General features: G+C 37.7%; 2 protein-coding genes across 2 annotated transcripts; one reads left to right on the top strand and one right to left on the bottom strand.

The window, feature by feature from the left end:
- Positions 1–309: 309 nt before the first annotated feature.
- On the top strand, positions 310–1,251 carry LOC138426566 (olfactory receptor 8B12-like). The gene has a single exon (XM_069565236.1). It carries the CDS (start codon positions 310–312, stop codon positions 1,249–1,251), a length of 942 nt encoding a protein of 313 aa, XP_069421337.1.
- Positions 1,252–12,939: 11,688 nt separating this feature from the next.
- Positions 12,940–13,902, bottom strand: LOC138427287 (olfactory receptor 8A1-like). The gene has a single exon (XM_069566632.1). It carries the CDS (start codon positions 13,900–13,902, stop codon positions 12,940–12,942), a length of 963 nt encoding a protein of 320 aa, XP_069422733.1.
- Between the last annotated feature and the right edge of the window lie 9,844 nt (positions 13,903–23,746).

The raw sequence follows: 23,746 nt of genomic DNA, 5'->3' as shown, positions 1-23,746 counted from the left end.
ACTTAGAGATCTAAAAGATATCTGTCTTACTTGTGAATGAGTTTTCTGCTTTTTGCTTTCTCAAGTAGTGCCAGTTCTCACTCTGGAGGCCTAATCTAGCCTCTTTATTGTTCTCTGGAAGTTAAAGGCACTACGGTTGAAAAGATAGACCCATAGCAAACAGTAGAAACCCTCCTTCCACACTAAAGCTCAAATATCTCTGTGGATTCCATTCTCAGGAATTCGACAGTGGGACTGGGAGGTTGGTGGTCTTGTTTTTAAGTGGTTCTCTTTTCTTTTCCCCATGGACCAGTTTTTCTCCATGGGAGAATGGGAGCTGAGAACTCTTCGGTGACAGAATTCATCCTCGCAGGCTTAACAGACCAGCCAGGACTGCAGATCCCCCTCTTCCTCCTGTTTCTAGGTTTCTATGTGGTCACCGTAGTGGGGAACCTGGGCTTGATAACGCTGATTGGGTTGAACTCACGCCTGCACACTCCCATGTACTTCTTCCTCTTCAACTTCTCCTTAATAGACTTCTGTTACTCCACTACCATCACTCCCAAAATGCTGATGAGTTTTGTCTCAAGGAAGAACACCATCTTGCATGCAGGGTGTTTGACTCAACTGTTTTTCTTCTGCTTCTTTGTCATCTCTGAGTCCTTTGTCCTGTCAGCGATGGCATATGACCGCTATGTTGCCATCTGTAAGCCACTGGTGTACACAGTCACCATGTCTCCTAAGGTCTGTTTACTGCTTTTGTTGGGTGTGTATGTGATGGGGTTTTCAGGGGCCATGGCTCACACAGGAAGCATAGCAAGTCTGATCTTCTGTGCTGACAACCTCATCAATCATTTCATGTGTGACATCCCACCTCTCCTTGAGCTCTCCTGTAACAGCTCTTATATGCATGAGCTGGTGGTCTTCATATTTGTGGCTATTGACATTGGAATGCCCATTGTCACCATCTCCATCTCTTATGCTCTAATCCTCTCCAGCATTCTCCGCATTCACTCCACTGAGGGCAGGTCCAAAGCTTTCAGTACATGCAGCTCCCACATAATTGTGGTTTTCCTTTTCTTTGGTTCTGGGGCTTTTGTGTATCTCAAACCACCTTCTGTTTTGCCCCTTGACCAAGGGAAAGTGTCCTCCCTGTTCTATACCATTGTGGTGCCCATGCTAAATCCACTGATATATAGTTTGAGGAACAAGGATGTCAAAGCTGCCTTGAGGAAAACCTTGAGGAAAATAAATTTCTTGAGAAAGGAGTAATATTTGAAGAAAAAGATACAATGCTTTGTTTCTCAGTGTTTTCAATGAAAAATGCAAATTCCAGTTTTTTTCCCTTTTATATAGAAAGAGAGCTTTAAGTCTTTACGTTTAGATCAATGTTTAGAACAGACCTATTTGTCATGTCCCTTGACCCACCTTTAGTGTTCCAAGACTATTTTCCAACCAAATTTTCTGCAATCATTGATAATTTAATTTTGAATGGGTTAAACTATATGTAACCCATTAAATCTATAATTTATATATAATTTAACCTAATCTCCTCAATAACAGATGTTGGAGACTTAGAAGCATTATATATGTTTTCCAGGCCCACACAGCTAACTGGTGCCACAGTTGGGACTGGAATCAAGTTCCTTGAATTCCAATTTGCTTTGTTTTCCTTTATGCTACGCTTTCTTGCTTCATTTTGTTGCTGCCTTTGCAGATTTCATTTTTAAGTATGATAACAACAGATTGGTTCCAAATAGGAAAAGGAGTACGTCAAGGCTGTATACCGTCACTCTGCTTATTTAACTTATATTCAGAGTACATCATGAGAAACACTGGGCTGGAAGAAGCACAAGCTGGAATCAAGATTGCCAGGAAAAATATTAATCACCTCAGATATGCAGATGACACCACCCTTATGGCAGAAAGTGGAGAGGAAGTAAAAAGCCTCTTGATGAAAGTGAGAGGAGAGTGAAAAAGTTGGCTTAAAGCTCAGCATTCAGAAAAGGAAGATCATGGCATCTGGTCCCATCACTTCATGGGAAATAGTTGGGGAAATAGTGGAAACAGTGTCAGACTATTTTTTTGGGCTCCAAAATCACTGCAGATGGTGATTGCAGCCATGAAATTAAAAGACACTTACTCCTTGGAAGGAAAGTTATGACCAACCTGGATAGCATATTCAAAAGCAGAGACATTACTTTGCCAACAAAGGTCCATCTAGTCAAGGCTCTGGTTTATCCAGTGGTCATGTATGGATGTGAGAGTTGGACTGTGAAGAAAGCTGAGTGCCGCAGAATTGATGCTTTTGAACTGTGGTGTTGGAGAAGGCTGTTGAGAGTCCCTTGGACTGCAAGGAGATCCAACCAGTCCATCCTGAAGGAGATCAGTCCTGGGTGTTCATTGGAAGGACTGATGCTGAAGCTGAAACTCCAATACTTTGGCCACCTCATGAGAAGAGTTGACTCATTGGAAAAGACCCTGATGCTGGGAGGGATTGGGGGCAGGAGGAGAAGGGGATGATAGAGGATGAGATGGCTGGATGGCATCACCGCCTCGATGGACATGAGTTTGGGTGAAGTCTGGGAGTTGGTGATGGACAGGGAGGCCTGGCATGCTGTGATTCATGGGGTTGCAAAGAGTCGGACATGCCTGAGCGACTGAACTGAATTGAACTGAACTGATAAGCATATTAAAGCCTGATTCTGCTTATAGTAATTTAATTTACTTCACAATAAGTCATTTTTGAATATTGCATTTTGACCAATGACAGTAGAGCTATGTTAAAAATGTGGTGTGGGGGTGGCAAGTATGTAAGTCTGAGATACTAGGTGAAGTATGGTAATTCCTGGTTATGCATGGCAGCTGCAGGAACTGTCCTAATGATTATGAACAACTGTAGGTTTAACAGTTAGAAAGATGCTGAGTGGAAAGTTTCAGACATTATTTCAAGACTAGTAGAGTCAGATTCCATAATTTTTTCCCAAGGATTATTTTGGGCGTTTTAGCTATGATGGAAAACTGTGGCTCAAGATACTCAACTAAGTGTAAGTTCTAATGAAGAAGTAAATAATTTGGGGATCTAGTTAGTTATCAAGGAAGTACTAAAAGCAGCAGATTATTAGAAGAGGCCATTTCCATAGAATTTTAAGGCACTATAGATTACACTGATCTTTTCATGCAGGCATGTGTGGGAATCAGAGCATTCCTCTCTACTGGTTTATATATCTACAACATTGAGTAAAGGTGTCCAGAATACATCAGAACACTTTGATCTCAATGACATATTAGTGATAAAGGAAGGTTTTTTTGAAAAGTGTTAGCATGCTAAGAGCTGAGGAGTCAATCACTGTCTTGTGAGTTTTTCTTTGGAAAGATTCTCTTTTGGGAAAAAGGAAACTTTGGATGAGTGACGGGCTTTGCCATTTATTTGACACACATCAAAGGTGAAGTTATAAAACTGAGAATGTTGAAACACTGATTATGGGACCCGAGCACCTGCATATTTCATTATCCAAGGTGGGTCCTGTGACCAATCCTCTGCAGATGCTGAGGGATGACTATGCTTCAGTGTGGAAGTTTGCATTATTGGTCAGAATTCTGTCACTCAGTTAGTAGTATTATGGATCTATACCTTGCCATGGTTTCATTTTCAGTTCAGTTCAGTTCAGTTCAGTTCAGTCACGCAGTCGTGTCCAACACTTTGAAACCCATGAATTGCAGCACGCCAGGCCTCTCTATCCATCACCAACTCCCAGACTTCACCCAAACTCATGTCCATCGAGGCGGTGATGCCATCCAGCCATTTCATCCTCTGTCGTCCCCTTCTCCTCCTGCTCCCAATCCCTCCCAGCATCAGGGTCTTTTCCAATGAGTCAACTCTTCGCATGAGGTGGCCAAAGTATTGGAGTTTCAGCTTTAGCATCAGTCCTTCCAAAGAATACCCAGGACTGATCTCCTTCAGAATGGACTGGTTGGATCTCCTTGCAGCCCAAGGGACTCTCAACAGCCTTCTCCAACACCACAGTTCGAAAGCATCAATTCTTCGGCGCTCAACTTTCTTCACAGTTCAACTCTCACATCCATACATGACCACTGGAAAAACCATAGCCTTGACTAGATGAACCTTTGTTGGCAAAGTAATGTCTGTGCTTTTGAATATGCTATCTAGGTTGGTCATAACTTTCCTTCCAAGGAGTAAGCATCTTTAGGTAGCATATATTTCTGTGCCTCACTGATGATCAGCTAGGACACGTGAGCCATTTTGGTCAATCAGACATTAGCAGATGCGATGTAAGCAGGTGCAAGGGATGTGTGTGCAAGGGATGCGTTTGCAAGGTTGGACTTACCTCTCATGCTTCTGCTTTGAGAAGAGCTTCTCTTGGGTAGTTGCTACTGTTTCTAACTGATTCTCACAACAAACACATGTGGAGTAGATTTTTTTTCCAATTTAGTGACTTTTAATATAATCACAGTTGTGTAATTATCACACAAAAATTTTTATTTTACTTTTTGTATTAATAGAAAATCAGTTTATTTTTCAATTTTAATTTTATATTAGAGTAGAGATGATCAACAGTTTTGCATTAATTTCAGGTGTAGAGCAAAGTGACTCAGTAACATGTACACATCTATCTATTCTTTTTCAAATTCTGTATCTGTTTAGACTAGTACAGAGTATTGAGGAGATTCCCTGTGCTATATAGTAGTTTCTTGTTGGCTATCTATTTTATTTAGTTTTATAATTAATTTTTATTGTAGTATACTTGCTTTCCAATGTTATGTTAGTTTCTACAGTACAGCAAAGTGAATCAGCTACATATACATATATCCTCCTCCTTTTTGGATTTTCTTCCCATCTAGGTCACCTCAGAGCACTGAGTTCCCTGTACTACACAATCAGTTCTCCTTAGTTATGTATTTACAGAGAGTATCAACAGTGTATATGTGTCATTTCCAATCTCTCAATTCCTCTCATCGCCACCTTCCTCCTTATTATCTATACGTCATTCTCTGCATCTGTGTCTTCACTTCTGCTTTGCAAGTATGATCACCTGCACCATTTTTCTAGATTCCACATGTGCATTAATGTATGATATTTGTTTTTCTCTTTCTGACTTACTTTATTTACTCTGTTACAGTTCATAGGTCCATCTATGTCTTCACAAATGACCCAATTTCATTCCTTTTTATGGCCGAATAATATTCCATTGTGTATATGTACCACATCTTCCTTATGTATTCCTCTTTAATGGAAGTTTAGGTTGCTTCCAAGCGATCGTATTTTGCTATAGCAACTGCAATGAACTAAGATAGATTTAAATAGACATTTCTCCAAAGATGACATATAAATAGTCAACAAGCAACTGAAAAAATGTTCAATATTACTAAACACCAGACAATGTAAGTCAAAAGTAAGTCACAATGAGGTATAACCTCACACTTACTATAATGGCTACTATTAGAAAAAAATCCAGAAAACAGCAAGTGTAAGTGAAGATATAGAAAAATTGGAACACTTGTGTGTTACTGGTGAGTCTGTAAAATGGAGTAATCACTATGGAAAACAATATGAAGTTTCCTAAAAAAATAAAAATAGAACTACTATAGGATCCAGTATTGTATTTCTGTAATATATCTAAGAGAACTGAAAGTAGGATTTGCATACCAATGTTCATGCAGCAGTATGCACAATAGCCAAGAGGTAGGAGCAACCCATATGTCCATCAATGATGAATGAATAAACAAAATTTGATACATACATACAACGAAATATACATTCATCCTTAAAAAGTAAGGAAATCCTGCCATAATGCTACAATGGATGAACCTGAGAATATTATGCTAAGTGAAGTAAGCCAGCCACAAAAAGACAAATATTGTATGATTCCACTTATATAAGCTATTTGAAATAGTCAAATTCTTAAGAAGAGAAGTAGAATGGTGGTTACCAGGGGTTTCAGGGAGGAAGAAAAGGAGAGTCGTTGTGTAATGGGAATAGAGTTTCAGACTCACAAGATGAAAAATTTCCAGAGATCTTTTTCACAACAGTGTACACATAGCTAACACTGATGAACCGAACTATGCACTTAAAATAGTTAAGGTAGTAAATTTTATGTTATGTGTGTGTTTTTAACCACAATAAAAAGTAAATAAAAAATAAACCTAATATGGTGTTAAATAAATTATGTTCTCATTTCCTACCTGGACAAACTACTTTAACAACCTTGGAAGGCCTGATTTGAATCCTAAGATGCTTTGGAGTTCCAAGTCAAAGGCAGTTGCTCATGGAGAGCCACCCTGTTCTTAGGCACCTGCCCATGGGCCACGGCTTACTCTCACTGCTCCTCATTTCCACTCCTCTTAAAATGTGAGGCGTCAACACATACACAGCATAAACACCTCCAGTCCACGTGCCCAGTTCTCATCCTCATCCCCTGCATACAGTTTCTGCCTGATCTCCCCTTGGAGTGAACACATCAACAGTATAGATGTGTCTGCTGCTGGAAGAATGGACTCATAGAGGAGGCCTGAATAGACCCTTGAACCTGAAGAGTCATGCTCCAAGCAAATATCTATGTGTGATCTTTTGAACTGGAACATTAACGATTACAAGACTTTTCCTCGCAGACCTGGCAGGCCACAGGGGAAAGCTCCAGCTGGGTTTAACCTTCCATGTAGAGAAAAGGAAATACTCTACTCCAGACCACTCTGGTGGCTTTCCTGGTGGCTCAGATGGTAAAGAATCTTCCTGCAATGCAGGAGACCTGAGTTCGATCCCTGGGTTGGGAAGATCCCCTAGAGAAGGAAATGGCTACTCACTCCAGTATTCTTGCCTAGAGAATCTCATGGACAGAGGAGCCTGGCAGGCTGCAGTCCATGAGGTCACAGAGAGTTGGACATGACTGAGCAACTAAGCATCTTAGCACCAGCCCACTCTAGCCATCCTGTCCAGGATTACATATGTTCAGTGGTGGATTCTAGCAAATATTTTAAAAAGAAATGATATGCATTCTCTAAAATTTCTCTTGGATGATATAAGCAGAGTAGTTACTTTTAAGAACATTCTATGAAGTCAACATTACCTTACATCTAAAAGTAGACAAAGACAGTATATGAGAAAAACTAACAAAAACTATAGACTAATCTCTCTCATAAACACAGATGTAAAAATCTTCAACAAACTATCAGCAAGTAGAATCCAACAATATACGAAAAAATTATACACTATGACTAAGTGGTATTTTTTCCAGTTGTGCAAGATTGTTTCAACATTTAAAAATCAGTTGATGTAATTCAACTGATAAATGGTTTAAGGAGGAAAAATCACATGATCACACCAATGGTTGCAGAAAAGGCATTTGACAAAGTCCAAAACTCATGCATGATAAAAACTCTCTGTAAACTAACAGTAAAGAGGAACTTTCTCTACTTGAAAAAGAATACCTACACAAAACCTAAAGTTAACATCATACTTAATGATGAAAAACTTGAAACTTCCCCACTAAGATTAGGAGCAAGGCAAGGATGTCCCTCTCATGACTGCTTTTCAATATAGTGTTGGCCCTAGGTAGTCAGTAAGACAAGAAAAGGAAATAAAATTTATACAGATCAGGAAGAGAGACATAAAACTGTTTTTCTTCATAGATGGCATAGTTGTCATACAGAAAATCTAAAAGAATCAACAAGAAAACTCCTGAAACCACAAGTGATTATAACAAGGTGGAAGGATGTAAGTTAACATACAGAAGTCAATTGCTTTCCTGTATCAGCAAAGACCATGTGGAATTTAAAGTTACAAACACAATCCCATTTACATTAGCAGCCCATAAAATGATACTTCAAATAAATCTAACAAGATATGTGCAAACTCTTTATGAGGAAAACTACAAAATGCTGATGAAATAACTGAAAGAATAACAAAATTAATGGAGTTACTCCATGTGTGTGAACCTGAAGACTTGATATTGTCACAATTTCACTTCTTCTGAGCTTGATCTATAGATTCTACACAATTCCAGTCAAAGTCCCAGCAGGTTATTTTGTGCATAATGACAAACTGATTACAAGTTTATACAGAGAGGCAAAAGACTCAGAATTGCCAATGCACACTGAAGAAGTAGAACTGAATTAAAAGTTGGAGGACTGACACTACTCAATATCATAACTTACTATTGATCTAAAGTGATAGTAATCATGTATTATAGGCAGACTAGACAAAAGAGATCAATGGAATAGAGATCCTAGAAATAAACTCACATAAATATAGACAATTGGTCATTGACAACTGACCTTTGTAAAGAAAACAAACAAACAAACAATGGAGCCAAGATAATGTTATTAAAGAATGGTTCCGTACAACATGTAAGAAAATGAATCACAAAAGAGTTCACATTGCTCACAAAAACTAACTTAAAATATCTCAAGCTTAAATGTAAAATACAAAACTGTAAAATTCCTAGAACCTAACTGGAAAAATCTAGATGACCTTGGGTGTGGCAATGACCTTTTAGGTACAAGACAAAAAGAATGATTTATAAAACAAGGAATTGAGAAGCTGGACTTCAATAGAAAAGGGAACCCTCCTACACTGTTGGTGGGAATGCAAACTAGTACAGCCACTATGGAGAACAGTGTGGAGATTCCTTAAAAAATTGCAAATAGAACTACCTTATGACCCAGCAATCCCACTGCTGGGCATACACACCGAGGAAACCAGAATTGAAAGAGACACATGTACCCCAATGTTCATCGCAGCACTGTTTATAATAGCCAGGACATGGAAACAACCTAGATGTCCATCAGCAGATGAATGGATAAGAAAGCTGTGGTACACATACACAATGGAGTATTACTCAGCCGTTAAAAAGAATTCATTTGAATCAGTTCTGATGAGATGGATGAAACTGGAGCCGATTATACAGAGTGAAGTAAGCCAGAAACAAAAACACCAATACAGTATACTAACACATATATATGGAATTTAGGAAGATGGCAATGACGACCCTGTATGCAAGACAGGGAAAGAGACACAGATGTGTATAACGGACTTTTGGACTCAGAGGGAGAGGGAGAGGGTGGGATGATTTGGGAGAATGACATTCTAACATGTATACTATCATGTAAGAATTGAATCGCCAGTCTATGTCTGACGCAGGATGCAGCATGCTTGGGGCTGGTGCATGGGGATGACCCAGAGAGATGTTATGGGGAGGGAGGTGGGAGGGGTGTTCATGTTTGGGAACGCATGTAAGAATTAAAGATTTTAAAATTTAAAAAATAAAAAACAAGTCAGCAAGAAAAAAATTTCTACTCTGTAGAAGAACATTGTCAAGAGGATGAAAAGACAGGCTGTAGTTTACATGAAAATATTTGCAAAAGATATATCTGATTTATGTTGGAGAGTGTACAAATGGATAAGAAAGCTGTGGTACATATACACAATGCAGTATTACTCAGCCATTAAAAAGAATACATTTGAATCTGTTCTAATGAGGTGGATGAAACTGGAGCCGATTATACGAGTGAAGTAAGCCAGAAAGAAAAACACCAATACAGTATACTAATGCATATATATGGAATTTAGAGAGTTGGTAATGATAACCCTGTATGTGAGACAGCAAAAGAGACACAGATGTAAAGAACAGTCTTTTGGAGTCTGTGGGAGAGGGAGAGGGTGGGATGATTTGGGAGAATGGCACTCATACATGTATACTATCATGTAAGAAATGAATCGCTAGTCTAGGTTTGACACAGGATACAGGATGCTTGGGGCTGGTGCACTGGAATGACCCAGAGAGGTGATATGGGAAGGGTGGTGGGAGGGGGGTTCAGGATTGGGAACTCATGTACACCCGTGGTGGATTCATGTCAATGTATGGTAAAACCAATACAGTATTGTAAAGTAAAAAAATAAAATAAAATAAAAAATAAATAAATAAAAAAAGATATATCTGATAAAGAACTGTTATCTAAAATATTTAATACAAAGTTTGGATGAACCTTGAGTATATTATGCTAAATAATGTAAGTCAGCCAAAGAAAGACAAATACTGCATATCACTTACAGGTGGAATCTAAAAACATCAAACTTGTAGAAGTAAAATGGTGGTTACTTGTGGGGGGGTGGTGTGTAAGGGATATAGGACAGATGTTTAAGGTACAAACTTGCAGTAAGTGGTAAATAAGTCCTAGAGATCTGATGTACAACACAGTGAAAATAGGCAACAATGTTGTATTACAGTCCTCAAACTTGCTGAGAGACTAAAACGCAATCATTTAAACCACTAAAATGAGCTGATAACTATACAATGTGTTGCTGCTGTTGTTCAGTTACTCAGTGGTGTCTGACTATTTGTGACCCTATGGACTGTAGCACGCCAGGCTTCCTTGAGAGAGGTGCTAATTATTGCTGTAATGGCAATCATATAAAATATATCAGACTAACATGTGTACACTTTAAATTCACACAGTGTTGTATGTCAAATATATTTCAACAAAAATATGGAAAGTAAGGAAACAACCTGATTAAAAAATGGGCCTGAGATCTTAGGAGACACCTAACACAGAAGATATATAGATGGCAAATAAGCATATGAAAAGATACTCCACATCATTTGTCATCAGGAAATGCAAGTTGAAACAAGAGTGGGATACTACTAAGGATGCAGAGTAACATAAGTTCATCCACTGCTGGTGAGAATGGAAAATGGCACAGTCACTTTGGAAGACAGTTTGGCAGTTTCTTATCAAACTAAACAAACTCTTATCACACAATCCAGAAACTGTGCTCTTTGGTATTTAACCAAAGGATCTGAAACCTATGTCTGCACAATTGTCTCCTCATGCTGTGTTCTTAAGTGTCAAAACTTGGAAATAATCAAGATGTCCTTCAGTTGGTAAATGGAAAATAAACTGTGGTATATCCAGGCAATAAAATATTACTCAGTGCTCAAAAGAAATAAGCTATCAAGCCATAAAAAGACATGGAGGAAACTTAAATGCATAGTACAAAGTGGTATAAGTCAAATCTACAGCAATCTGGAGGAGGCAAAACCAAGGAATCAAGGAAACAGTAAAGAGATCAAAGGTTGTCATGGATTCTGCAGAGGGAGGGATGAACAGGTAGAGCACAGAGAGTTTTTAGAACAGTGAAACTCTAGTAATGACCAGTATATAGTGTTCATACCTATAATGAATATATGTCATTACATAGTTGTCCAAACTCACAATGCACAACACCAAGAGTGAGCCCTAATGTAAACTATGGTCTTTGGATGATAATGATGTGTCAATGTGTGTTCATCTATTGTAACAAATATACCGCTTTCATGGAGGATGTTGTTAATGGAGGAAGCTGTGCATGCACGGGGTCAGAGAGTATATGGGAAATCTCTGTATCATTTGCTCAGTCTTTCTGTGCACCTAATATAGAAAATCTAAACAAAGCAAAAAAATTACTATGAGCATTTAAATCTCAGAGTGTTAAATCTCAGAGAAACTCAGAATTCATTTTTTCATGTCTGAGTGAGGAATGAGGTATTGTACCTAAAATAAAATGACAAAAAACTAATCATTATTTTATTATTACCTTAAAATAATTATGAGTTACAATTAAAATAATGCCCACAAATCTTTTGCTGTGCAAGAGAATTAATTCTTTAACATGAATCCCTGATATTGTTTTGATCAAATGGTGGAAGACATTTTATCTCATGCTGATTGGATTTACTGAGTCAGGTTGACTGGTGTTACAGAATGTCAATTATTGATGAAGGAGAAAAGAGTACAGGAATGTCGAATATTCCTTGGTTGTCTGGGAGATGTGGGAAAATAGTTGCAAAAAAGGTATTGTCAGGAAAAGTTTGAAACTGAGAGTTTAGAAGGAAATGGCAACCCACTTCAGTACTCTTGCCTGGAAAATCCCATGGAAGGAGGAGCCTGGTGGGCTGCAGTCCATGGGGTCACTAAGAATTGGACACGACTGAGCAGCTTCACTTCCACTTTCATGTATTGGAGAAGGAAATGGCAACCCACTCCAGTGTTCTTGCCTGGAGAATCCCAGGGATGGGGGCGCCTGGTGGGCTGCTGTCTATGGAGTCACACAGAGTCGGACACGACTGAAGCGACTTAGCAGCAGCAGCAGAGAGGTTATGATTATGCCAAGACTGATAGGGTACATAGAGACCTTTGGCCAAGAGATGGGGGCGGGGTATGATGAGGTTTTGGTTTGAATATCAGTGTTAATTGTTTACCAGCTGTGTCATCTGGAGAAAGTTATTTAACCTCTCTAAATCAAAGTTTCCTCATCTGAATAAATGAGATAATTTAGCAAAACACTCAAACAATTGACTAGCATCCAAAAGTGTTAGATGTAGTGATGATGATACTATGGTTATGATGGTGATTATGGCATTAATTGAGTGAAGGAATATTTAAATAACTTTGGCAGTAGTAAGTAGACAGTAGCAGCATAATAAGAGAGAAAATGGATAAATCTGGTTGAGAAACAGTATTTGCTACTTCTTGGTGACTTTCAAATTCACCTCCATTTGTCCTGTGTACTACAGGCTTAAATTAGTATTAGTTTGGATAATATATTCTTTATAGAGGAGGATAAATCAATGAACAACCCTCTTAAACTCATTGCTGAAAGTTCTAATTTATCTTATGTTCCAGTCAAGATGGATACATGTTTATCAGAGGGCCAAGGACAAGCAAAAAACAAAACAAAACAAAACAAAACAAAACAAACAACCAAACAAAAAGTGAAAACCAAAACCAAACTATCCCTAAAGGAAGAAAATATGAATTCAAAACCAGCAAGCAGACACAAGAGGCATGAGAGATGTGAAAGGGAGAAAGGGAAGATGAAAAAATTCAGACATGTTGAAGCAGTTGTTCTCCATTCGTGTGTGTATGAATTTTAGAGGGTTTCTCCCCTATATTTCTATTCCACTTTCAACCTGAGAAATAATGACATTTACATTCAAAGTGTTTCCACCTCAGAGTTTTCTGGATGGCAGCCTGTACCTCCTTATTTCTCAAGCTGTAGATCAGAGGGTTCAGCATAGGGATCACTGTGGTGTAGAACACGGAGGCCACGTTCTCCTGGGCCAGGGAACTGGCTGTGGAGGGTTTTAAGTACATGAAGGAAGCAGACCCATAAAATAATCCCACAGCTGCAAGATGGGAGCTGCAGGTGCTGAAGGCTTTGGATTGTCCTTCTCTGGAGGTGATGTGGAGAACGCTGGAGATGATGAAGGCATAGGAAATAAGGACCGTTAGGCTGGTGACTAAAATGTTGAATCCAGCCAAAAAGAAAGTTGTCACCTCGATGTCATAGGTGCTAGAGCAAGAGAGCTTCATGAGGGCGATGATGTCACAGAAGTAATGACTGATGAGAAAATCACAATAGGGCAGCTTCAACATGAGGCCAGTCTCTCTAGTTGAACCAATGAGCCCCATGATATAGACCCCAGCCACCAGCAGGGAGCAGACTTGATGAGACATGATGATGTTGTAAAGCAAAGGCCTGCAGATGGCAACATAGCGGTCATAGGCCATCACTGTCAGCATGTAACACTCAGCAATGACAAACACCAGGAACAAGCAGAGCTGGGACATGCATCCTGCATAGGAGATGGTGTTCTTCTCTGACACAAAGTTCACCAGCATCTTAGGGGTAATGACAGAGGAATAGCAGAGATCTACAAAGGACAGGTTGCTGAGGAAATAGTACATGGGGGTGTGAAGCTGAGCATTCAGACAAATCAGGGTTATCATGCCCAGGTTCCCTATCATGGTGACCAAGTAAATCCCAAGGAAGAGGAAGAAGAGGGGGAGCTGGAGCTCTGGGTGACTTGTTAAACCTCTGAGGATGAACTCTGTCACTGTGGATTGGTTTTCTGCAGCCATTATCATCTGTTTGAGGACCCTGTGGAGATAAGAAAGAAGAGCTTGTGAAAGGTTGTATAGAGTCAGCCCTTGGTATCAGTTGGAGACACATCTGAGGATTCAATCAACAGCATCTAGGACACGAAAAGCTGTCTTCATTGTATTATGTCATATAAAAATTCTAAAAATGTTATATTGAAGTATAGTCAATTAACAATGCTGTGATAGTTTTAGGAGGACAGCAAAGGGATTCAGCCATACATATACATGTAACACTCTCCCCCAAACTTATAAGAAAGTTGAGCATGGCACAGCAGCTCCTGGAGATACTGGGAAATGACTGTGTAGGAGACTTTCTGGTAAGGGGAGGTATCAGCTTCTGTTCCTGAGTGAGTGACCTTGAACTCACATTTTCCTAATTGTTTTGTATCTTTACTCCTTCTTCCCTGGTGGCTCAGATGGTAAAGAATCTGCCTGCAGTGCAGGAGACCCAAGTTCTATCCTTGGGTAGAAAAGATTCCTTGGTGAAGAGAATGGCAACCCACTCCAGTATTCTTGCCTGGAGAATCCAGAGGAGCCTGGTGGGCTACATTCCTTGGGGTTGCAAAGCGTTAGACACGACTGAGTGATGAACGCTACTTACTCCTAATATTTTTTAGGATTCAGATAATTTCTTCATGACTTGAAGTATATGAAGGTGGCAATAAAACAACCACCCCTGGAGATTTTAACACTCTCCTGTTTCTCCTGTAAACCTCTTTTATTTCTAGGTTTACAGTTGAATGTTGCTCCAGAAAGAGAAAGTCTGTTGGCATCTATGCAGTCTCAAAATATTGACCATAAAATGAAAACATGTGGTTACCTTATCCTAAGCTGAGATAGTGTGGGCTGGTAGTTAGAGCCCTTTCAATCACTGAGTGGCAAATGAGTCTCCACAGTTGAGAATTAAATGGAGTTACAATATCAATTTCCAAAATTAAAAAATGTAATGGAATAATGTGTATGAAATATTTTCCAAATACTCAATTGTTATACAAATATAAAATTTCATTAGGCATCTGGAGTTTGTCCTAATTTTTTATTGAACCTGAGGTCCTGGGATACTTATTTTTAGTTTTGGTTACACGTAAAAGTCACCTGGTGAGATTTAAAAAACAATATGTCAGGTTCTGAGTTACAGTCATTCTGACCAACTGGTATTTGCTAGACACTGAGGGCTCTGTTTATGGGCAGGTGGCAAAATTCACCTGAAGGTACTAAAGATTTTTTCTTTAACTTTTTGTTTATTGCAATCAGATGGTTTTGTAGCTTGAAACTGTGGCACTGAAAGCAGTTTATCCTGAGTAACATAAAGCTCCCAAGGAAGAGGTTGAGATTGATTGCTCTCCATTGCATCAAAAGACTCAGGAAAAATTGGATCATGCTTAGGAGTAGATGGAAGTAGAAATAGAATACAGTGCACCTCCCAGATCAAGAGCAAAGTTATTTGAGTGGTACATGGACATTTTCCCTCGTCTTTTTTTTTTTCTGAACCCTGTTGTCCTTAGCGGCCAGCTGATCCACGGCCATTTTCTTTCCTCACACCAAATGTATCCTCTAGAATAACCAGTCTCTCTTGTTGCCTCATCATTTTTCTATACCTTGTGTTGATTTCAAAATGACTACTCATGGTTTTTCTGTTTTTAGAGTCAACCTGTGATCAACGCAGAGAAGATTTTTAGCCATGGCCATTATATGCAGATGACCAAGAGGCTCCTTGGAAGGAATCTTGGTGCATCTAAGTCGAAATAGCAGTTTAACGTTGGTCTTGAGAAGCAGTTCCTGGATATCATATCTCCGTGTGATGGCTTTTCTTCAATTTTCCTTTTTACCCAAAGAGAAAAAACTGAAGGAAACATAATTTATAAGAGCATAGAGTATTTTTCTTCTGGTAAGCTGACTTCTGGAAGTAATTTGGTAAATTCTATTGAGAAATTGTCAGTGGTAAATGTAAGCCCCTGGAAGATCACCTCTCTGACTCCAGTTAAAGTTTCCCAAATTCTAAACATGATTGGTCATTGGATAAAATAACCATTTAAAACTACTCCATATCTTAGCTTTTGTTATTTCAATTTATGGATGAGAATGTGAGTGAAAAACATACACATTTTTTTAATCTGAAAATTTCACAACATATTTAAAGTACTTAAAAATTAGTGAGTGGGCTTCTTACTTCCACCCGTGAAGGGTGAACTCATACTGTAATTGTATTTATACCATAAACAACCAGAAAACCAGACAAGGCACAATGAACAATCATTTCCTGACATCTGACAACAGGCAGTACCAAACTGATTCCTGAGAGGAGGGAGAAATATATCATAAGCCCAATGATTGTACCAGTGATTCCACGCCACATTCCAGGTGAACAGATCTAGAAAGAATGAATATTATAAAATGTAGGACAACAGTAAATAATAAAAAGCCTATAGCTAATAAGCTAATAGTAGGAGATAAAATACAATAGGAGATAAAATATAATCATCAAAACTGTCAGTCTAAAAGAAGGGAAGGAAAAAGAAAAAGTGGAATAAAGGACAGTTGCAAGATGGCAGATTTAACAAACATTTTGATGACTGATTTAGATACAAATAGTTTAAATAGTCTAAGGAAAATGCAGAGATTGTCACAGTGGATAAATGCCATTACCCAATTGTATGGTTTTCCAAGAAATCTACTTTGAATATAAAGACATTAATAGCTAAAATTATAAGTACAGAAAAAAAGATACCATGTAAATATCAAGGCAAAGAAAGCTAGACTATATCAGCAGTGAGCAAAGTAGATCTCAAAGCAGGAAATGTTACTAGAAATAAGGAGGAACATTTCAGAATGATAAAGAAGTCAGTTGATTAAGGCGACATGAGACTCCTAAATGAGTTCACTTATCAACAGTGTTTCAAAACACATGAACCAAACTGAGAGAAAGAAAGCATATACAGGTCCACCATTAGAGACTGCAATACTCTTCTAATTAATTAAAAGAACTAGTAGAAAGATTAGCAATGACAAAGAAAATACCCACAAACTGACATTTTTGGAACTCTCCACACAGGAACAGCAAAATATGCAATCTTTTAGTTACATTTGGAAAAGCCTATTCATGATAAAACCTATTCTGGGCACTAAAACCGCCATACCTTTGTAAAGCTGAAATCACATACACCACTTATCCGTACCAAAACAAACTATAAATAATTTATAGAGTGATATCTAGAAAATCATCAGCTATTTGAAAATTAAGTGCTAAGATTTTCTTTTACTCATTTGATAAACTATAAATTTTAAGAATTGAGGTATTAGATAGCAAAGAGACAAGATTAGAATCAAACTGCTTTTCTCTGACTTATTTGTTTATTTTTATTAATATATCATTGACCTACAGCACTATGTTAGTTCAGGTTGAAGGGCTGAGATTTTAAGCCTTCCTTAAAAGTCACAGGGGGCTTCCCTGATGGCCCAGATGGTAAAGAATCCCCCTGGAATTTAGGAGACACAGGTGATGCAGGTTCGATTTCTGGGTTGGGAAGATGCCCTGGAGGAGAGCATAGCAACACATTCTTGCCTGGAGAGTCCCATGGACAGAGGAGTCTGGTGGGCTATAGCCCATATGATGGCGAAGAGTTTGATGTGACTGAGCATGCACACAAAGCTCACAAAACTGCTTTCCTGATAGAATGGTAGAAGTTAAGGAGTAGCAACAGAGATCTTATGGATTGCAGAGCCTAAAGTATTTACTATCTGATCCTTCTGAATCATTAGCAAAATCCTGTTCTAGGAAACTGATACTCAAATTCACCCAAAGTCATATGGCTATGAAAAATAGAACTGAACCCAGAACCCAGGAGTTGTAACCATGAGTCTGTTTTGCCTTTACCATACTGTGCTGTCTGGCTATAACTTGTCTCTTTGTGAAATTTTATTTTTATATTTTAGGTAAACAATGTTGTACATTAAGGCCAATGAAAGATCTCATTGCTATATCTCCAGAAACTTTTTTAAGAGTACAAAAGCAATATATCTGTATTGTAGACAAGTAAACACACAGACAAAAATCAAATTGTCATATTCTATCAACTGAGAATCTAAAATTGCTATGTATGTTCTACTAGATCTTCTTCTATGCATATATGTATTTATAAATGTGTGCATTAATATACAGGTTTTTTATTTTTTAGTCAAAGCGAGCATACTATACATGTTGGTTTGTAACCTGCTTTGTTCTGTAGCATTAAAAGACACTGACTGACTTGTAATATCATTTCTGTTCATTTTGATACTGAAGATAAGGAAATCTGCATTATAATAAACTTTTTAAAAATTTTAATTTAAATTTATTTATTTTAATTTTATACCTTAAATTATTGGCAGTGAGGTATTTAAATTTTCAATAATAGTACTGAACTGAACATAATTTTGAATTGTATTTCAATTTTTTAAAAAAGATAGAAGCAATTTTCATCTAGATAATTACAGCAGATTTGAAACATATCTTATGTATCTTCTTTCCTCAAATCAGAGTCTCCTAAAAGGATGAGGAACAGAAAATTCACAAACATCTCATTACTAGGAATTAAAGTTCCAGAAAACAGAATATTGTTATGAAGTAGAGATTTTATTTCCTGTCTTTTAATGTAAACACCTTTTCTATTGAATACAAAATCATGAGCAACAGTGATATTTTCCTGTAATCTTCTAGCTAATTTATAAATGACCCCTAAATTTCTTGTTAGTTGCTAAAAATCTTACTTGTAGTTTTATCAGCTCACCAGAAGCAAAGAACTGCTGCTAATGAAAGCAATCAGAATTATAAAAGCAAATATATTTCCTTTCCAAGTGAGGGGGAAAGCTCTGAGAAGGGAGACACATGATTGAAAATAGTGTGTGTAAAATGTCTGTAGTCAAAACGGGAATTCATGGAAGATACCTTGTTCTCATCTTACACAACTGCCTTAAAACCATAACTGAATATCTGTGTTGAGGAAAACTGGAACATTGTTACCTGGAAGTCTTAGGAGGTACTCGGCTTTCCAGTGCTCAAGAAATAAATATCAGAAACTAGAAAGCTACAAGATTTACATCTATTTTCAGTTAAAGGGACTAACCATAGAAATGGGTCATAGAGACTGGGGCACTGGGTATTTTTATGTTTAGGTAGACACTCTCCTGGAATGCCTGCTCCAGAGACTGGGTCCTCAATGAACAATTAGTGTGTGTTTCCATTTGCTCTATGAAAGCTGTGTTAACTCCCAGGTGTGTTAATTTTTCTGGGAGAGTTATCCTGCCTGGTAAGTCTGGTACCTAATCCCAGAAGCAGGACATTTTCAGCTTCATTATCATTATCCTCACCATGACCACTTCAGTCATTACCATGAATATCATCATACTTTTACCAATATCCTTGCCATTGTCGTTAGTCACTGCCATCCTGGTTTGGTATGCACCATTAGTTTTTCACCTGCATGTACAATGAACTGTATTTATAGTCTTTATTATAAAAATGCTTTATTTTATATCTTTTATATTTGGCATTTCTCCAAAAACAAATTCCCTAAGCTTACTTAAAAAAAAAAAGCCTGTTTAATTTTAGTTAACTGTTTTTTTCATTGAAATAGAATGAATTTTATTTATTCTTTAGTAATTAACCTTGATTACTTTTGTTTTTATTTTATATTTTTTAGCTTTACTGCAATATGACTGACAAAAAATTATATACATCTCAGTTGCACATGTGATTTTTGTAAGTATGTGATTTGACATACATACATATTATGAAATGATTACTGAAATCAAAATAATAAACATATCCCTTATCTCACATAGTTACCTTTATGTGTGAGCCAAGAACACTTAAAATATACTCTCTTAGCAAATTTTAGGTGTTCAATACAGTAGTGTTAACTATAGGCATCATATCATACATTATATTCCACAGACTTATTGAGTTCTGTTACATAAAAGCAATATACACACACATAAAATCTTTTTTTAAATATAAATTTATTTCCAATGCTCTTTCTTGAGCATTGGAAATTTGTACCCTTGACGAACATCTCCCCATTTCCCCCATGCCCAACCCCTGTTGACCACCCTTCTTATATTTAAAGGTAAATAAATACTTAACACTATCCATGTCTGGGTACTCAAAAGGTCTTTTCATTTTCCTTAATGCCCAGTAATTTTGCTAGAGTGCGATTGGCAGTTTTTCATTCTGAGTCAGTATTCTTTGACATGGTGTGTTCCTTTTCAGAACAAGTTTCAGTCCTTTATTATTTGTTAACATAATGAGAATTTTTATAAACTGTAAATTTTAGTATTTGTTTTGTTCCCTTGCTTTCATTATATTTCTGGGTTTCTGTTCTTTTCTGTGTATATCAGATCATTTTTGTCTAGCTTTGATGTTAAAAATTTCTCTCAAATTCTCCTTCTTTCCTTTTTGATCTTAAATTGTTCCTCATTTCCCAAATAGGTTTCTCTTAAGATGTCTCTTTCTTAGCAACATGGGTGTTTGTTCTGTAGAAGAGTTCTATGTGATTAGATTTGCGATTCTAGATCCACAGAACGATGCACCCCCTTCAGACATTATTTTAGCACTCTTAAATTCACCGGCTGTTGGACTGAGTTAAACTCCTCCCAGTTTCTGCTGCTATTCTCAATATCACCTGATGAGCTTTTCTGTAAGCAATTTTTGGCTTCCCTGGTGGCTCATTGGTAAAGAATCCGCCTGCCAGTGCAGATGTGGATTTGATTCCTGGGCCAAGAAAATCACCTGAAAAAGGAAATAGCAACTCACTCCAGTATTCTGGCTATAGTTTATGGGGTCCCAAAGAGTTGGATGTGACTTAACTACTGAGCATAAAAGCAATATACACATACAACTAATCTCAAAAATATACAACCAACTCCTGCAGCTCAATTCCAGAAAAATAAACTACCCAATCAAAAAATGGGCCAAAGAACTGAATAGACATTTCTCCAAAGAAGACATACAGATGGCTAACAAACACATGAAAAGATGCTCAACATCACTCATTATCAGAGAAACGCTAATCAAAACCACAATGAGGTACCATTTCACGCCAGTCAGAATGGCTGTGATCCAAAAGTTTTCAAGCAATAAATGCTGGAGAGGGTGTGGAGAAAAGGGAACCCTCTTACACTGTTGGTGGCAAGCTAGAACAGCCACTATGGAGAACAGTGTGGAGGCTGCTTAAAAAACTGGAAATAGAACTGCCTTATGACCCAGCAATCTCACTACTGGGCATACACACCAAGGAAACCAGAATTGAAAGAGACACGTGTTCCCCAGTGTTCATCGCAACACTGTTTATAATAGCCAGGACATGGAAGCAACCTAGATGTCCACAGCAGATGAATGGATAAGAAAGCTGTGGTACATATACACAATGGAGTATTACTCAGCCGTTAAAAATAATACATTTGAATCACTTCTAATGAGGTGGATGAAACTGGAGCCGATTATACAGAGTGAAGTAAGCCAGAAAGAAAAACACCAATACAGTATATTAATGAATATATATGGAATTTAGAAAGATGGTAACGATAACCCTGTATGCAAGACAGCAAAAGAGACACAGATGTAAAGAACAGTCTTTTGGAATCTGTAGGAGAGGGAGAGGTTGGGATGATTTGGGAGAACGGCATTGAAACATGTATAATATCATATAAGAAATGAATCACTAGTCCAGGTTTGATGCAAGGTACAGGATGCTTGGGGCTGGTGCACTGGGATGACCCAGAGAGATGGTACGGGGAGGGAGGAGGGAGGGGGGTTCAGGATTGGGCACACGTGTACACCCGTGGTGGATTCATGTTGATGTGTGGCAAAACCAATACAATATTGTAAAATAAAAAGATAAAAAATAAAAAAAATTAAAAGACCCTGTTGCTAAGGTGGGAGGAGAAGGGGACGACAGAGGATGAGATGGCTGGATGGCATCACCGACTCAATGGACATGAGTTTGAGTAAACTCCGGGAGTTGGTGATGGACAGGGAGGTCTGGCATGCTGCAGTCCATGGAGTCACAAAGAGTTGGACACGACTGAGCGACTGAACTGAACTGAACTGAAAATGCAGTCAAAACTAAATTGATAAAGACTTCTGAGTGTTTTCTTAGTTGTGACTGAGTGACCAAACTGAACTGACTGAAAAATTCATACCAGACTCACCTTCCTATTGTAAACTGGAAACTGGAAAAGTAGATGTAATTACTCTTTAGACATGTGACAACAGGCATCTCTGGGCTGGTATCTGTGATGGAAGGAAAACAAATCAGGTAAGTCTTATAATTGCCCAAGCTTTCATTTGCAGTCTAGTGGGACCCTGGCACCAGAGGTGTTGCCCAAGCAAAGCACAAAATTGTTACTAGTTGTAGAATCAGAGATCAGAACAAGGAAGCTTAGTCACTTCAAATTGATAGGGAAGAGGACCTGAGTTAGGTAGAGAAAGAGCTCCAGAAACACAAATGCAGTCCCCCTTTTCCTTCAGCTAAGTACTAAGCTGTGTATGTACAGGGTGATGTTCCATGAAGCTAAATTAATTATTAACTGCTGGTGGTTTGGAAGCTGATTTGGAACAATTGCCAGAACTCACACAAGGCCTGGAGATGTCTGAACCTGCACCATCCATCTTAGTGAAATCTCAAGGAATATTCAGGACATTCAGTACAGGCTGACGAAAGGTAATAGTTTAGGAGTAGTACTAAATTTGCCCAACTCTAAATTAGACCTGCTTTAACAAACCTTAGAAACAAATTTCAAAAAGATTAAGCTTATATGCTTGCCTTAATTGCCATAAAAAATCCTTAAGAATTTTAAATGAGAAGAAGATAATCCAGAAACTCAACAATGTTATAGTCACAATGTTTGGAATCCAATAAAAACTAGTAGAGATTCCAAAAAGTCAAAGAATGTAACTCACAACCAGGACTAAAGCAACATTCCAGTAATTATAAAAATGTTGAAGTTAGTCGACTTTAAAAGGTATTATATATATTATGGGTATATATATATATATATATATATATATATATATATATATATAAAGGAACTTTAAAAAGGCATTATATATATGCTCATAGGTATTAAGAAAACTATGGTCAAATGTGTGTTAATTTGGCTGTAATGACATTTAAAGCAAGCAAACAAAAAAAGCTGTGAAAATGGCCTTGGAGGGTTATCTTTAGTTACTTGAAGAGTTTCTAGTTTTTTTAAAGTACAGTTTATGTTAAGATAATTTTTACTAATTTAGAGAAGACAATCAATGTCTGTGAGAAAACGGACTTTCTTTTGGATTTTCTTTTTGTGGTCATTGTGAGTGATTGCTTTTTCCTTTTATTAGTTTCACATTCTTCCTTTGTTCTAAAACTTAGACTGACATCTAGCTTTGACAATCATAGTATATTTTATTTTCCTGAGGGGGGAATGACTTATAATGCTGTTTAGTTTTGTACTATTGGTGTGTTGGTGAATTTTTTTTTGATTTTTAAAATTTATATATATATATATATATATATATTTTACCATTCCTTACTTTATTTTATTTTTTAAATTTTACTTTATTTTACCTTACAATACTGTATTGGTTTTGCCATACATCAACATGAATCCGCCATGGGTGTACATGAGTTCCCAATTCTGAACCCCCCTCCCATCTCCCTCCCCATACCATCTCTCTGGGTCATCCCAGTGCACCAGCCCCAAGCATCCTGTATCCTGCATTGAACCTAGACTGGCTAACTGCAATAGATTATATGAACTGAGAAAAAAATAAGAATATAATAGAGTGAAAAAATGGAGAATATAAAAAAAC

The sequence above is a fragment of the Ovis canadensis genome, chromosome 21 (genome assembly GCF_042477335.2).
Source record: "Ovis canadensis isolate MfBH-ARS-UI-01 breed Bighorn chromosome 21, ARS-UI_OviCan_v2, whole genome shotgun sequence".
Taxonomy (NCBI): Eukaryota; Metazoa; Chordata; class Mammalia; order Artiodactyla; family Bovidae; genus Ovis; species Ovis canadensis.
The sequence above is the reverse complement of the archived record's forward strand: the minus strand, read 5'-3'. Positions and strand labels throughout refer to the sequence as shown.

Excerpts from the sequence above, each read along its gene's own strand:
- LOC138427287 (XM_069566632.1), bottom strand. The coding sequence starts at position 13,902 with ATGATAATGGCTGCAGAAAACCAATCCACAGTGACAGAGTTCATCCTC.
- LOC138426566 (XM_069565236.1), top strand. The coding sequence starts at position 310 with ATGGGAGCTGAGAACTCTTCGGTGACAGAATTCATCCTCGCAGGCTTA.